This window comes from Hippoglossus hippoglossus, chromosome 5 (assembly GCF_009819705.1).
Source record: "Hippoglossus hippoglossus isolate fHipHip1 chromosome 5, fHipHip1.pri, whole genome shotgun sequence".
Lineage (NCBI taxonomy): Eukaryota > Metazoa > Chordata > Actinopteri > Pleuronectiformes > Pleuronectidae > Hippoglossus > Hippoglossus hippoglossus.
The window spans coordinates 5984295-5999232 of record NC_047155.1 but is presented as its reverse complement, the minus strand read 5'-3'; the positions used below and the strand labels follow the sequence as shown (position 1 = coordinate 5999232).

Below are 14938 nucleotides of genomic sequence, written 5' to 3'. Positions count from 1 at the left end.
TTAATATGGTATTGTACAATCCTACATAACAGTATCTTCAGATGAATTTTGACATGGTTCAATAAACTTTGTTAAAAGTTGAAGTACATATTTAGATAGTATTTAAATGTGATGCTATTTCATACTTCTCACAGTGTGTTAATATTACAAGTATTTTGCCAAATACTGTAAAGACAGGAGATCTAGAGCAATTCTTTTTTTTTTAAATCACAGCACAAAACTGGGGGTTTCATCTACTACGGGACTTACGGTACAGTGTGGCTGGCGTCTTGACGTCACAGGGAGGCCCGTGACGCGGCACGCAGCAGCGGTCTCAGTGGGTGTCCATTGTTTGAGGGCTTCAGTCAGAGGAAGGTGAGCAAACCGGATTCGAACCGCTCGCGTCAGTGTCAAATTATCACATTTACTTTGTGGTGTTCGCAGCAGAATTAAATCAAGTTCACTCGCGTGTGATTCACCTGGAACAATAAAGAAACACTGTCCGGTTAGGCGCTGGGCTAACGGCCAAGCTAGCAATGCTAAGGTTAGCACACAGGCTGCATGCTTTTAACCGGCTGCGGTAGATGAGTCCAGGTTGTTGTTGGTTTTATTCCCTTTTTTATTAGAAATGTCAACAACGATGTGGCTGTTGAGTCGAGTTGTGAAATGACTTCATGTGGTGTTTCTATCGTTTGGCAATGTAGCTGCTAGCTGCTAGCTTAGCCTGCTAGCTCTCTCTCTCTCTCTCTCTCTCTCTCTGTGTGTGTGTTGTTGTTGTTGTAGCGGAGTTAAAACTGTCACTGAACAAAAGAAACTACAAAACAAGAAACGTGTCCGTCAGCAGAGGCATTGTCAACCAGCTCGGGGTTTGAAAAGGCTCAATGTGGAACCATCCGAGGGGCTGGTTTCCTGCTGTGTAACATGGAGGCTGACCAACTGTCGGTTAGCCGTTGTTAGCTAGTGCTGCTTGAAGCTTATACGATTAAAAAAAGAAGCAGTTAACTTTACAAGGTAAACAACAACAACAACAACAAGTAGCTGTGAACTCCAGCTCGAGGGAATAGTGTTCTGTAAAAGTTCAGTCGAAGCTGGTAAAACAACTCGTCGACGAACTTGTGAGATTAGATAAGACTTGTGTAATGTTATGACACTGTTATTTCATGTATTATGTACGTGCTTCTTCTATTTTTACACTGTTTTGCACTGTTGAAAATAAAATGGCAGGTTGTTACTCTCTGACTTTACTTCACTATAGATGTATATACACATTTTCCACGATCCTGCAGTTGCAACAGCTCCAGACTCCCAAATCAACGAAGGCCCTGGTGTGTCAGTGATGTTTACACCCGTTACTTGAGGTTAATTCCCATGTTCCCTCGCAGGCAGGATGTTGAGGCTTCGCTGTAAGACCAAAAATGGGAGCCACCTCATGCAGGGCTTGACTCACCAGTCCTGCGTCCAGGAGCTGAAGAGGAAGGTGGAGGAGCTGACTGGGATCCCCTGCGACGTGCAGAAGATCATGGTCGGCTACCCACCGTCCAGCCTGGATCTCCGAAACGGAGACGCTCACCTCAAGGATTACCCCATCAAATCAGGTGCGTTGACAGACATCACAACTATATGGACCAACCCCACACCTTTTATTGCAGATATGGTTAAATTATTGCTTTAATTACATTGTTTGAATGTTTTTTTCAGGGACATCTTGTAAGTTTAGTGACTGAAATAACGTTTTAAGGAGATTTTTTTAGAAGAAAGTTGCAGAAACATCCCCCTCGTCAGACCTGATCTCAACGTGTCACAATGTTTTTATCTTAAGTTTGTCTCTCAGTCTCTTTTTTAATCCTTTGTAAAGTGTCTTTGAGTTTCCTTGAAAAGCGCTACACAAATATATTTATTATTATTAGAGATGGAAGTCTCAAAAGAACATTAAAAAAAAAGTGTAATTGGGTGAACAGACCCTTTATCTCAGCTCGTGTACATGCACCTTATCTGTGTCTACTTTTCTAGAGATTTCTAATATGTGCAAAAGGTTCATGTGAATACTTATTAACCCGGTTATGCTTGTCAACCAAAGTGTGAGTCACTGATGTGTCATCGTCCACAGGCGACACGCTCATTGTTGAGGAAGAAAAAAAACAAGCCAAAGCCTCAGGATCATCCCACTGTGACTAAAGTGCCGCGTCTGGAAGCCTCACCCGTGCTGGCAACGCCGGCGTGGTCCCAGCCGACAACTCCTGCCTCTTCACCAGTGTGTATTATGTGGTGGAAGGAGGCGTATATGACCCCGTGTGTGCTCCTGAGATGCGGAGCCTCATCGCCCAGATCGTGTCCAGTGACCCCGCCGCGTACTGTGAAGCGGTGCTGGGGAAGACCAACGAGGAGTACTGCACCTGGATAAGCCGCGACGACACCTGGGGAGGAGCCATCGAGGTGTCCATCCTGTCCAAGTTTTACCAGTGCGAGATCTGCGTGGTGGACACTCAGACAGTCCGAGTGGATCGATTCGGGGAGGACGCCGGTTACCACAAACGCGTGCTGCTCATCTACGACGGCATCCACTACGACCCGCTGCAGAAAGAAACCCCCGGCTCCGACGTCCCACCCCAGACTATCTTCTCCACCACGGACGACGTAATTCTGGCCCTGGCCCTTGAGCTGGCAGACGAGGCTCGGCGCAAGCGGCAGTTCACGGACGTAAACCGCTTTGCGCTGCGCTGCATGGTGTGCCAGACCGGCCTGGTGGGACAGAAGGAAGCTCGTGAGCACGCCAAGGAAACAGGCCACACCAATTTTGGGGAGGTGTGATTTTATTTCGTCTTTCTCCCCCCCCCCCCCCCCCTTCTCACAAATAGAGCCACCACCAAACCCGTGCCCCATGTCTGGCAACTGTGTCAGTCCGTGTCTGTCTGCTTGTGTGATCCTCTACCTCACATTGCCCAGCGACATCCACGGAGAATCTGCAGACGCCGTGTTTCAGCCTCTAACCTGTTCAGTATTATACTTTTAAACTGCCGTCAGTTCTCAAAAGTCAGAAGAAACACTACTGCAGCGCTCCGGTGTCAACAAACCATCGCACTCGTCTGTTACAGATGGTTTTCAAATCGATGTAACTGGGTCCAGGAAAAATATGCAAACAATTCTTAGGATTTGATTTAATCCGTTTCGATCACTCGATGTTTCCCGGTTGTGTTGAAACACACCAAACACTTAAATGTGACTGAATTAAAACAACCACTGAGAATTCTTTGTGCTATGATGTGATCCTACTCACTGTTGTCTTAACCGCAGAACACTATGTTTGACTGTTATACATGATGTTGGTTATATAGCATTGTGTTTTTTATTTCCCTCGTGGGCAGAGTTGTTTGGACAGTCGGACACTAAGCTGGAGTCGTGGGTTGAGGTTTTGAAATGTCATGATCCCGAATTTATTATTTTTGTGGGACTTTTTCCGTGTTTTATTAAGTTGCGACACCATTTATAAGTGAACTTGTTTTAAATGAAATAAAAATAATTTAAAAGAGGATGGTGCTGAAAACTAAACATTTTAAAAACTCTGTAGGGCTTTGCTTTTCTCCATCGGTACGGCAGATTCTTATTTCAGGAGTGTAGATTTTTTTAAATGGTGTAATTTTTTCGGGTGTCATGCTGTAAGAACTAATCTTTTTAGACAGTGTTTTGTTTTATATTGCTGCATATTTTTGAGAAAGCTGTGCAGTGCATTTCAGAACACAAGTCATGGTGAGAGGGTGGTGTATTTTATAAACGGTGTGTAACTGCATTCAGGTGCTCGTTGGAAGGTCCCACTTCCCGAGATGTGAAGTCCTTTTCCTGGCTTTGGTGTCTTTGTGTGCTTTGAAGACGGAATGTGTGGGAAACAAAAAATGTATTTATGCATTTAAACAACACATTGACACATCTTTCCAATATCAATCAGATGTCATCTAAATCGATGAAAACGTTTGCATCGTTAGTCGCATGCAACATTAGAATCTACTATTTAGAGCTAATTGTAAAATTATCGGTTAGTGAGTGATCACGTCATCATCTCGGATTTTCGCTGACTGTCCGAGTTCTGACTTCAGATGCTCTCATGTTAATACTTTTTTCAGATTATTCCGACACCACATGAAGGCACAACCAATGACTGTGTGGGAGAAATCCTACTCAACCCTACAGCGTTTACTGTTCACGTACTGTCCGCACATTACTTCCTCGTCACCTTCGTTAAACATGAACCTCTCCTGAGAACAACTCGGTTTGATGTGAATGTTTGAGAACTGCGAGTAAAGATTTGGGTTTTATTTTGTAACACTCTTCTTAAGATTCTCACGCTGTTCCACTGTATGTTCTCAGCTAAAGTCAGGCATGATCATCAGTTTATTCCCTTCACGCGGCTGCCTGTAAGGATGAAGCTCGCTCTTATTTATGTTAAACATCGGGTCAGAAACGTTTAATTGGAGTTTGATATTTGTGGGATTTCCTTTTTCTTGACGCTCCGTTTGTTATGCAGAACCAGTATTTCTATGCTACACATCTGTGATATTGGTACTGAGTTGTTGCCAGAAAAAGATTTTTCACAATTGAGGACTGGATTTAGACTTTAATTTAGTAATTTCTTTCTTGTTTTCAGTCATGACTCATGCTTAACTCAACTAATGGCAAAAATGTCACTTATTTCTTTGTTTGAATGTGAATTATACTATTTTTTCCCCTCCTCTGTTAACTTAGTTTCTTTTTATTTCAGCAGTAATGGATTGATCAGCTTGAATTTAAGTGAAACTATGAAATGGCTTTGTTGTCTTTTGTCATAACCAAGTTCTCATGAATGTTGCACACAAAGCACTACAGAACAACTGGAGTTACTTGATTTTTGTCAGTGTTGTGTCACAATTAAAACTTATAGCCGCTGGTGTCGTGTACAAGTCTTTGTATCGAGCTGTTAAAACCTTTTTTTTTAAGTTTACTAAAGGGCTCCATGTTAAATGCTGTTAATTTAGCCATATTATTGTATCGTGACAATAACGCTCCACAGTTCTCATGTCTATGTGAATATAAAACCGTTATAAAAAACTAAAGGTAAAAGCTAGAATCCAAAACAAAGAATTTAGTCATTTGAATATAGATTTTTGTACGTGTAGATCCAAATAGAAAACGCGTGTGTGTGTGTGTGTGTATATATAACCATCTCTATTTATAACTCAGATTTGACGATCCACTGGAGATCAACCCCAGTTGTCTAAACATCACTGATCCTGTGCCATCGTAGTGGGATTAAACTACCTACATGTTATTTTAAGGAACATCTACTTTTTCCTAATAGGATCTAATGTTTGTTCACTGACTGACTGACTGGAGCAGCTCCCACTGCTACTGTGAAGTTAGCCTGGAGTTCACTTCCAGGCCTGAACTAGTTTGTGTCTACATGTCGATGGGATTTCTACTGAGTTTAAGATACATACTGGCTGGATGGAGCAATCAGGAACTCTTTGACTGTCTGTACTGTGCCATGAATACATGAGAAACGTTTTTTTTAAGTAAACTTATTTGTCATTAACTAGTTTCTAGTTCACGTGCATATAAGGAGCATATTGTCACTGTTAGGCTTTGCGATGCACTTAATGTGTTTTTATTAAGTAAGTAAGGAAGTTATTGTTCATGAATTACATAAGCTTAAGTATGGGCCTCACAGGGAAGTAATACCCTGAAGAATTTGTAAAATAAACATAGACGAAAATCTGTCCGTCTGTCCGTCCCAAAAAAAAAAAAAAATACGGACAGACAGACGGACGAAAATCCGTCCGTCCCCAAAAAAATATAAAAATACGGACAGACAGACGGACGAAAATAAATTTAAAAAATAATATCCGATAGATAAATCCAATATGGTCGACTTCCTGTTGCCGTTTTCATAATGCACCTCAGACATTTTATTTTTTGTCTGGTCATGATACACCTGGGCTACGATTTTTGTGAAGATCGGTGAAAGCTAACCGAGGGGCTTTTCCTTAGATGGCGCTGTTGAGCCATTTTGCCACGCCCATTTCAAATTACTCCAGAATACAATTACTTTTTGGGGTTTTGAATTCCCTGCAAACTTTGGTAACGATTTGAGAATGTCTAGGCCCTGAAAAAGCCCCAAAAGGGAAATACAAATCCTTCGAAATACAATAGGGCCTCCCACTCGGGCCCCTAATTAGTTTGGATTGAAGTTCATATTTTTTCATTTTTAAAATCCAGAAATTTGAGTTCTCCAATTAACAGATTTAGAACAAAGTTAAATATTTGCTGCTCTGAATAAAAAAGTGTCATCAATAACTTTCATTCAGAAACAGGATCAAATAAGTGCTTTTTGTAGGTTCTAAAATGTGTAAAACCTATTTTATACTTATTTCATAGTAATTATTTTGGTAAAAGTAGGTATTTTCTTTGTTGTATACAAAGAATACGTGTGAGTAACTAATGGATCAATCGAGGTGAAGCTTTGTTCACGAAGAGTAACGAAAATACAGATACTAACAGAGTAATAATATTAATTCCTGTGGAGTAACAAATTACTATTTTCCTGCTGTATATGATTATTATGATTATTAATTATTGATTAATATTTGAGTAACCCCACTGAGACTTTACTTTCACTCTCACTCAGCAGAGATTAACAGATTATTAACAGGTGTGGTTGCCATGACGACGGGGGCTTGTGCGTCTTAGGGGAAGCGCTGCTCCGTGACTGGCTGAGAGCTCCGTGTCCTTCATGCAGGTGTCTGCTGCCTCTTCACTCACACGGGAGACGACAGAGGAACTCACTCATGCAGCGAGAGGCAAACAACAAGGTACGTTTCACACGATGACTATTAGATGTTTAGTTAAACTTTAATATGAGGTTTAGTATTAAGAAGTTTAGTAAGTAAACTTTTCTTCTGGTATTGATGTTGGGTAAATGTAAACTTAAATATAAGATAGATTATGATTGAATTTTCTTCTTCTTCTATCTGTTACCCTGTTTAAAAAAAAATTGAATTACATGACTACATATTTGTGTGTACTGTCGTTATAGCAAATGTAATTTACAACCATTGACATATTTTGCAGAATTGTTCCAGGATTTCCTTCATTTATTTTCTATTATAATTATTTGTTAGTTCGTTAGTATAGTTAAAAATGGAGAATTGAAGGTAAAAACAATTATGATAAATTCGAAGATTAAGGTCAAAATATAAGAATAAAAATGTCACAGATGAGAAAAGAGTAAAAAATACTCTTAAATGATTATGTAATGTATATATGCGTCTTTTGATCTGTGGGAATTTGGTGTTTTTGTGTAAATACTTTCATTAGGGCAGATAATGTCTAGAAAGGACAAACTATAGAAAAATAGTTGGAAGTAATAACATAACAAATAATGATTAAAATTACTAATAGTTTCTCCAGAAGAAGCAGAGTATTGAAGAAGCAGAGTATTGAAGAAGCAGAGTATTGAAGAAGCAGAGTATTGAAGGCTATGAACTCACTGCACAGTGATGGTTTCAGCTGGTGCCAGTAATCAGTTTCAAACATTACATAAAGGATAATAAAACAATGTACACTTGCTCTTTTATAACCTCAATCAAGGCAGAACTGTGCCAATGGGTCACATGGGTCACATGTTCCACAAAGTCTGTGACATTTGTCTCTGGAGTGAGAGCGACTGTCTCTGTAGGTGTCTACATACATAGATATGATATAGAGCTGCTGTTGTGATGTTTTTAATGAGGAAAACTCCAACTCAGTAACATTGAATAGCTGAGAAAATATGAAATAATGGATAATATATGTGAGGAAGATGAACGTGATCTCCAAAAATCAATTGGCTCCAAGTTTAAAATACTGAATCCATATTTTACAAACTGTTAGGAATCATCTCCAGGCTCCAGCAGCTGCTCTGGTTATCTGTGTGTGTGGTCAAGCCAGATTGTGTCGGCTTAAAAAACACAATAAACCTTATCGGCGAGTTTCCACTGTTCACATTCATATCCCGAGCTGCATGAGGCAGGACCCATGGGGAAGTGTACATGGTGGCCTGTTGATAAGTAGCTCTAAAACTTCACAGGGATGGGATGACCGGGTAGATGAACAGGGAACAGTGAGTGCTCCTGTTCCTCAGCAGCTTCCTCTCAGGTGTCGAAACTTATCCCAAAGTGACTTTTGGTTTTCTCTCGAGAATCTGACAGAAGTTTCTTTATACCAAGCCTCCAGCTCCTTTTTTACAAAACCCAGTGAGAAGGTCAAATGTGTTTATCTCTAAAATGTGTTTCTGGCTCAAATGGCTGTAAAACAAATGGGATTTCAATGTCTAATCACCATATACAACAAATACACCATTAGGACAACTCGCTCTTTGTATTTCAATGTTCGATTCAGGGGAAGAACCTACAACCGAGTTAAAACCGTCCAAAGTGGACGAACGGGATATCAAATAGCTTTCAGGAGATCATTTCTGCTGCCCTCCGCTCCCCCTGAAACTGATCCGGTTGAGGAAGATTAGGAGTGGCATGTGTTCTGTAATCTGAGTCACATGCAGCGAGAGGAGGAGTGAGATATCTGTCAGAAACAGGACCGGTCTTTCTCTAAGGCTGCACAGGATGTTACACGGTGATGAGAGGTCGGCGTGAGCGACTGAGCCATTTAGAAATCTATAAAACAAACTCATAAATCACACGTTTCTTGTCTAAGCAATTCACAACCCAGTTACACATTATTTATTCTAAAGGAACCTCTGTTCCCGAGCATATGAGTAAAGAGTGACTGGTAATAGCTTTAAATGAACCTGCAGAGTCTAAAGATTTACTTAAATTCAACATTATAGGCCTCCTTTAATTTCTTGTTTTTCCCCTTATAAATTAAGTTTCAATTGCCTGGTCATGTTGTTTTGAAAAGTTCTTTCGGGGAGCTTCATCGTCTCGTCTGTTAAAACGAAAGTTACCCTCACAGGTGATGTTATCTATGTTTTCAGGGTTAAGGGTTAAGGTTAAGGTTAAGGTTAACCCTAATCCCCTTAACCCTGACATAACCCTGCACCTAACCAAACCCGATTTAAGTCTACTAGCACTTTCTTAACATATCATCGTTATTTATTTTTTATTGGCTTTTACTTGTAAATGTTCATATTAACAATCATGAATTTTATTAGATTTTACTTAGTAGCTTGGTGATTGACTGTGGAGACCTGGACCGCTGATGCGTTTTTCCTCTTTAACCTTGTATGAATACATTTTCTGGAGGGTGGGATTTAAATGAACCGATTACAGTTTCAGTAAGAAAAGGTTTTTAAACACACTCAGTCCCCTTCTTAGCACTTATTTAGATCACCCCCCCCCCCCCCCCCCCCCCCCAACACACAGCAGCTGATTTCCCTTCCTCTTCATGTCGCCGTACGTTTGTTGGAAACAAATCTATAGCGTCCATGTCCATGTCCTGTACTGTTATTCGGAGTCTGTGCACATTGAACTGTCAAATTCCTGTCACAGCTTCTTGTAGAATATATGTTAAACTCGGGCAGAGCCTTCAATGCAGAGTTCACACTGTCACTAAAGGTTTTATGATCAGCTCATAAAGCCTCTGTGTTAAATCAACTTACTTCCAGCAAGTTGTAAAAATGTGTAGATAAAAGCCATAACAATCTCACATCACATGTTTTCTGCCTTCTGGTAACACACACCTCCTCAATTGGTTGTTAACTGGAAACACTGATGACAGATTCCTCCATAAGGTTAACGTGAGGCAACACAAAAGATAAGGTTAGAACAAAGGAGACGATGCAAAAGCACTTGAAGAATATTAACTCTGTGTGTCTGGCAGCGTGTACAGGTACATCCGAACACTAGAGCCTGATCAATATGGATTTGGGGGCATGATGCTGATATGAAGGAGTAAAAACATCCCAATACTGAACTACAACTGGAATTAAGAACATTTTCTATGTAAACAAGTGTTTTTCTTATTAGAAACATAAACACTGATATTAAATAATACTAAGAACCTGCAGGAAATGGCTCCCAGATGCAGAGTATAAACAGTGTGATTAAATGATGGTATGATGCATTAAATTTAATCTACTTTTGAATAACTTTTCCCGAATATTTTCACTCAGATAAGACTGAAAGTTAACTATCTCTTTCTGTTTCGGTGCAGAGTGACACGCAGCGATCTGGGCCTCTAACCTTGAACCAGTAGAGGACTACCATGCCTAAGAGCGATACCTGGCCAGGTGGCGTTGGATTGGAGACGATGAGCGGCATGGACTCTGCCGGCAGCTGTGACAGCGTCGTCAGTGCCAATTCTGGCTTTGTGAGTCCCTGATCTTCCCTCCTTCACTCTGAGAATGAGTAGAGTTGTACTACATGATACAAAAGAACATGGGATATCAAGACAAAACTGTGTAGCAATTGAGAGCTGGAACATTTTTGTATACATTTAGAAATGAAGGGTTTAAGACATTACACAATTGCGTGTATAAGAGTTTGTCACACATCTGATTTCCTCCCTGTGTTACAGAGCGATGATAGTCTGGAGCACCTGTCTGCTGAGGAGAAGGCCTGCCTCATGTTTTTGGAGGAGACGATTGAGTCTCTGGACACCGAGGAGGATAGTGGACTGTCCAATGACGAGCCCGACCAGATGCCCGCTCCTGGTAATCTCGCCATCAAACTGGCTGACCTGTCGGCCTCCTTGAGCAAGAGCAAGCTGAACGGTGAGTTAATCTCTGGGGACAGATGCAGAACTAACAATACATCAGTCGATTAAACACTGTGAAGAGCATTGCAGTTTGTTTCCATTGCCAAACATGTGCTTATTTGAATCAGATTTACAGAAACATCCCTCAAGAGAAAACATCAAGGAGAACGCTGACACTAAACCCCTGCAGAGCTACCTGGTTCCTACACCTCTTGTTATGGCAGGCAGCGCTCTCTCTTCTGTATCCAGCACCAAACCAGGCGTTCCTCCAGATTCAAACCTCTCCAGGCCTCAGATCGCACCTTCAAGCAACAAATCTCATCAAAAACCCAACAAGAAACCTGTTGTTCACTTTGAGATGAATGTTGTGATACCTCCTGCCACGAAACCCAAGGACAACTCAGTCAGGACAGCGGAGGGTCCTTTACCTCGAGGACCTCTGTCGTACGATGCGCTTGTTTATCTGCAAAGGAGTGCGTCCACGAAGAAGACCCCTCTATGCCCCACAGTTGATCACACTATAGAATCGGACAAGCGTCCTCCTGCCTTGATTGAAGGACCAAACTTCAGAAACATGCCGAGATCTGACAAATCCCACCCAGAGCCTTCCACGCCACACACAAGTCCTCCAGTTGTGCCCCCTAAACCCCAAAAGATTCCTGCCAGCATTGCTGCGAAAACACAGAATGTAGCTTCGACAATCACAAACACTTTGTACAGTATCAAGCATGCGAAAGATCCTCAGGTGGTGAGACAGAAGGCTTTGCTGAAGCTCGGCCTCCTGAAAGATGAACAACAAGAATATGAGACACTTGCTCCACTACCTCCCCCCAAACCTCACTCCTCTTTGGACCCAACACCCAGAAGATCTACAAGAGGTTCATCGAACGGTAATCCACCAAGAAGCCCATCCTTTTCTTATTCTCAAGTGCCCAAGAACAAGCCTCTGCATAGCAGCGCCAGTTTCCATCACTACTCGAGATCTGACCATCAGTCTGCAGCTGTACCACATCCTGTTCAGCCCAAAGGATTAAAGACGGATGCTCTGGGGGACCCAAGGAAAGGTGGGAACTGTCCTGAACGGGGACACATCACAGGAGCGGGACCAGTGAAGACCACCTCTGCAGCTCAGCCTCAGAAACCCTCAAACTCTGTAGGATATTCTGTAATGGTGGTGCCGGGGATGGGAGCTGATCGGAGAGAAGCACTCCGAAAACTTGGACTTCTTAAACAGTGAGAACAGGCGAACGGCAGGAGTGTGACTGCGTGGATGCAGTGCTCAGAGTTCAGAGAACCATCAGCTTACAGAGTGTTAGAGCATTAAGAGGGAACTTGGCACTCAACACTTTTGGCAAAGTAACGCATGAGGATGAAGGAGAAGAAGTTAAAAGGGAAAACCAGGACTTTCAATCTAGGTTGAACTTACTTACCTGAGGACAGTGTCTTTCCCAGCTATTTTTATTTGGTCTCGGAGAAACAAACTACAAGCACATACCTCTGCAACAGTCCCCTTTAATTTAATCAGGCTGCACCAAAGTACAGACATTTATAGAGATCAGTTCCCTTAATATGATTGTTTTTAAAATCAAGATCCATGAATTATTCCCTTGGAAAACCGAGAAAATCTCACAATGTTAGATAAAGTGATGAAAATATTAGTTGATCTGCCGCCTTTGTCCAAATCCGTCCCAACATTTAATGGGTTCTTTCTTGTCCCGTCATTTCACCAAGTTTCATGGAAATCTGTTTATTAGAATAAACATATTTCTGCTGGGAAAATACCCCCAAACCAACCAAGCAACATAAATACCAAACAGATTAAAACAAGTAAAAAACATAACGTCTTTGGCCAAGGTAAAAAAGTAGGCAGTTTAAACATCAATATAATCTTCACCCTCATATCTCCAAATCCCATGCAGCACTGGGCTGCTGATGTTAGTAGTTTTCCATACACCTCAGGTTTATGGCTATGAGATTATCTGTATCTACTTCAGCTGTAGAATATTATATTGCAATGAGCCTTGATGTGCACAAACATCCCACTTAGTGTAGAGACACTGACGCAAACTATGGTTTTCTATTCATCTTGCTCCATCCTCAGACTGTACATTGAGATTTTTTATATAAACTGTGGATCACAGACGTGCCTTTAAGTGGATCATCGACAACTTGTCTTGTTGAGCAGAGCCTCAAAGAAGCAGATGTGTGTTTGCAGTTCAATATTCTCGTAAAGCAAAACTTTGAAAATGCTGTGGGGTGATTTTTTCATTGTTTTTTTTAAAACTACAGTAGCTATAAGTATTACATGATTATTAAGATCTGATGTAACAGTAGTTGACAGATTGGTTTCTACTATAATTTCAAAGTGTATCGGTGTATTTAGAGATAGTCACACATAGTTTGACAAACTGTTCATGTGACTCCCTTGAGATGAAAATGACAATGTGGTTATTTCTGATAAATGCTTCATGTTATCCATGAATTCATCACAGAAACCAGAGACAAATCTGCATCTTCATACTCACAACATTCATGTATCCTGCTGCATTTTGGTTTGTAACTAGTGCAACAACTTGTACACGTCACTGATATGAAACGGTTCAATGGACATCGATGTGTTACGTTACCAACGTACTTATCTAGTCTGTTGTTATTCTGCCCCAACTGCTACAATAAATGATCAGAGAAAAATCTAAAGATAATTAGCCATTGCTTTCAAAATGTGCTTTTATATCATAATTCATTTTAGCCACTGTTTCCCATATGATATATTTGTATGTTCTTTTTTTATTTATAGGTTTGCTGTGTTTTAGTATGTTTGTGTGTGTGTGTGTGTGTTCACGTATTACTCATGTAGTGGGGACCTACATACATACAGTCACATTATGGGGACTTGTCCTCCTAACGGGGCTTCAACTCTTCCTCCCTGTCGACCTGCAGAGTGACTCTACCTCTGGGCTCCATCCAGCTCTCCACTTACAGAATGACTATCAGTCATACCACACTGCTCCTCTTACACAGCACTCGGGCTACGGGAAAGCCAGCTCAGCTGTTCTTCCATTATCCGATTATCTGCAGCCCCACCTCCGTGTGAACTGTCCTGTCTTTGTTTACTTGATGTCCGTCGCATGTTAGTGTTCTAATTCCTGCTAATGATTTATTTGAACGGCCGGGTGATTTGTTTTACGCAACTGCCTCCGGAGCCTGAGCTAAATTAGGGAGCGGTTGATAATCGTGAGAGACAATTACAGTAGCCCTCTGTTGTTTTGTCTTCTCGATGAGGCAAGCACGTCGCATGATGGGCCGTTATCTGTGTCTAGTGTGTCTGCACAGACAAATAAAGGGTGTTGAGTTGTGAAACTGACACAAGTCTCTGTCAGTAATATCAAACAATGGATAAAGAAATCAGGCCAGAGCCCAAATTAGAAATATGATACTGCAGAAAGAACTGAGTTTCTAAAACATTAAAACTACAACTACAGTGTTTGTTGTATTTTCAGTAGCTATCGTCGGGTTATTTCTAATAGTTTACTGCCAATTAATCTGTGCAAACTTTCCAGTTTAGGATCCAAATCAATTCTAAATAATTCACAGATTTGTATTTGGCTCGAGCATAAATCAACAACTCTCTTGTCTTTAGTAAGGATTAGTAAAAGAACACCTCAATCCACAATGCTGACCCCAGAGATAACTGAGATAACTGTCTACTATCTGTCAATGCTGCTGCCATGACAACAGCCCCTTGACCCAGTGGAGTCACTATTTACTCCAGCACCACAAACCGGTCTGACGTGTCATTGGCTCAGATCTTCTTACTACAACACTGCAAACACGTCCAGGTTTGTAAAGTACAATAAATCAGCCGTGAAGTGGATACAGTCATTTATTTGATCTGCTCAGCAGCAGGTGAACGTTACAACAGTTTGATTATCACAACAGCATGAACGTTTTGAAGTACAGTGCAAAAATTCAAGGGTAGCATCATAATGAAGGAAGCTCTTTGATCAAAATTACATTCACATTGTGAATTTAAAACACATGACATGACTCAGTGTCAACACAAAGTGCCTGATGTATACTTTCCTACATTTTCTATCAGTAGTAATCAAAAAGTCAACATGTGATCATCTACAATATACTGTATGTGACCAATCACATTGTATTAAATATTTTTAAGGTTCAGTGTGTAGGATTAAGTGGCATCTAGTGGCAAAGTTGTATATTGCAACCAACTGTCTTCCCT

The 14938-nt window shown here is 41.0% G+C and overlaps 2 protein-coding genes across 2 annotated transcripts; both read left to right on the top strand.

The window, feature by feature from the left end:
* Positions 1-388: 388 nt before the first annotated feature.
* yod1 (YOD1 deubiquitinase) lies at positions 389-4895 on the top strand. The gene is given in 3 exon segments (XM_034584725.1): positions 389-573; positions 1362-1574; positions 2087-4895. Coding segments are annotated over 3 exon segments (924 nt in total). The 5' UTR covers positions 389-563; the 3' UTR covers positions 2788-4895.
* Positions 4896-6726: 1831 nt separating this feature from the next.
* Positions 6727-12137, top strand: zgc:158258 (uncharacterized protein LOC791186 homolog). The gene is made up of 4 exons (XM_034584723.1): positions 6727-6815; positions 10153-10308; positions 10516-10711; positions 10824-12137. Exons 2-4 carry the CDS (start codon positions 10204-10206, stop codon positions 11930-11932), a joined length of 1410 nt encoding a protein of 469 aa, XP_034440614.1. The 5' UTR covers positions 6727-6815; positions 10153-10203; the 3' UTR covers positions 11933-12137.
* Positions 12138-14938: the final 2801 nt, after the last annotated feature.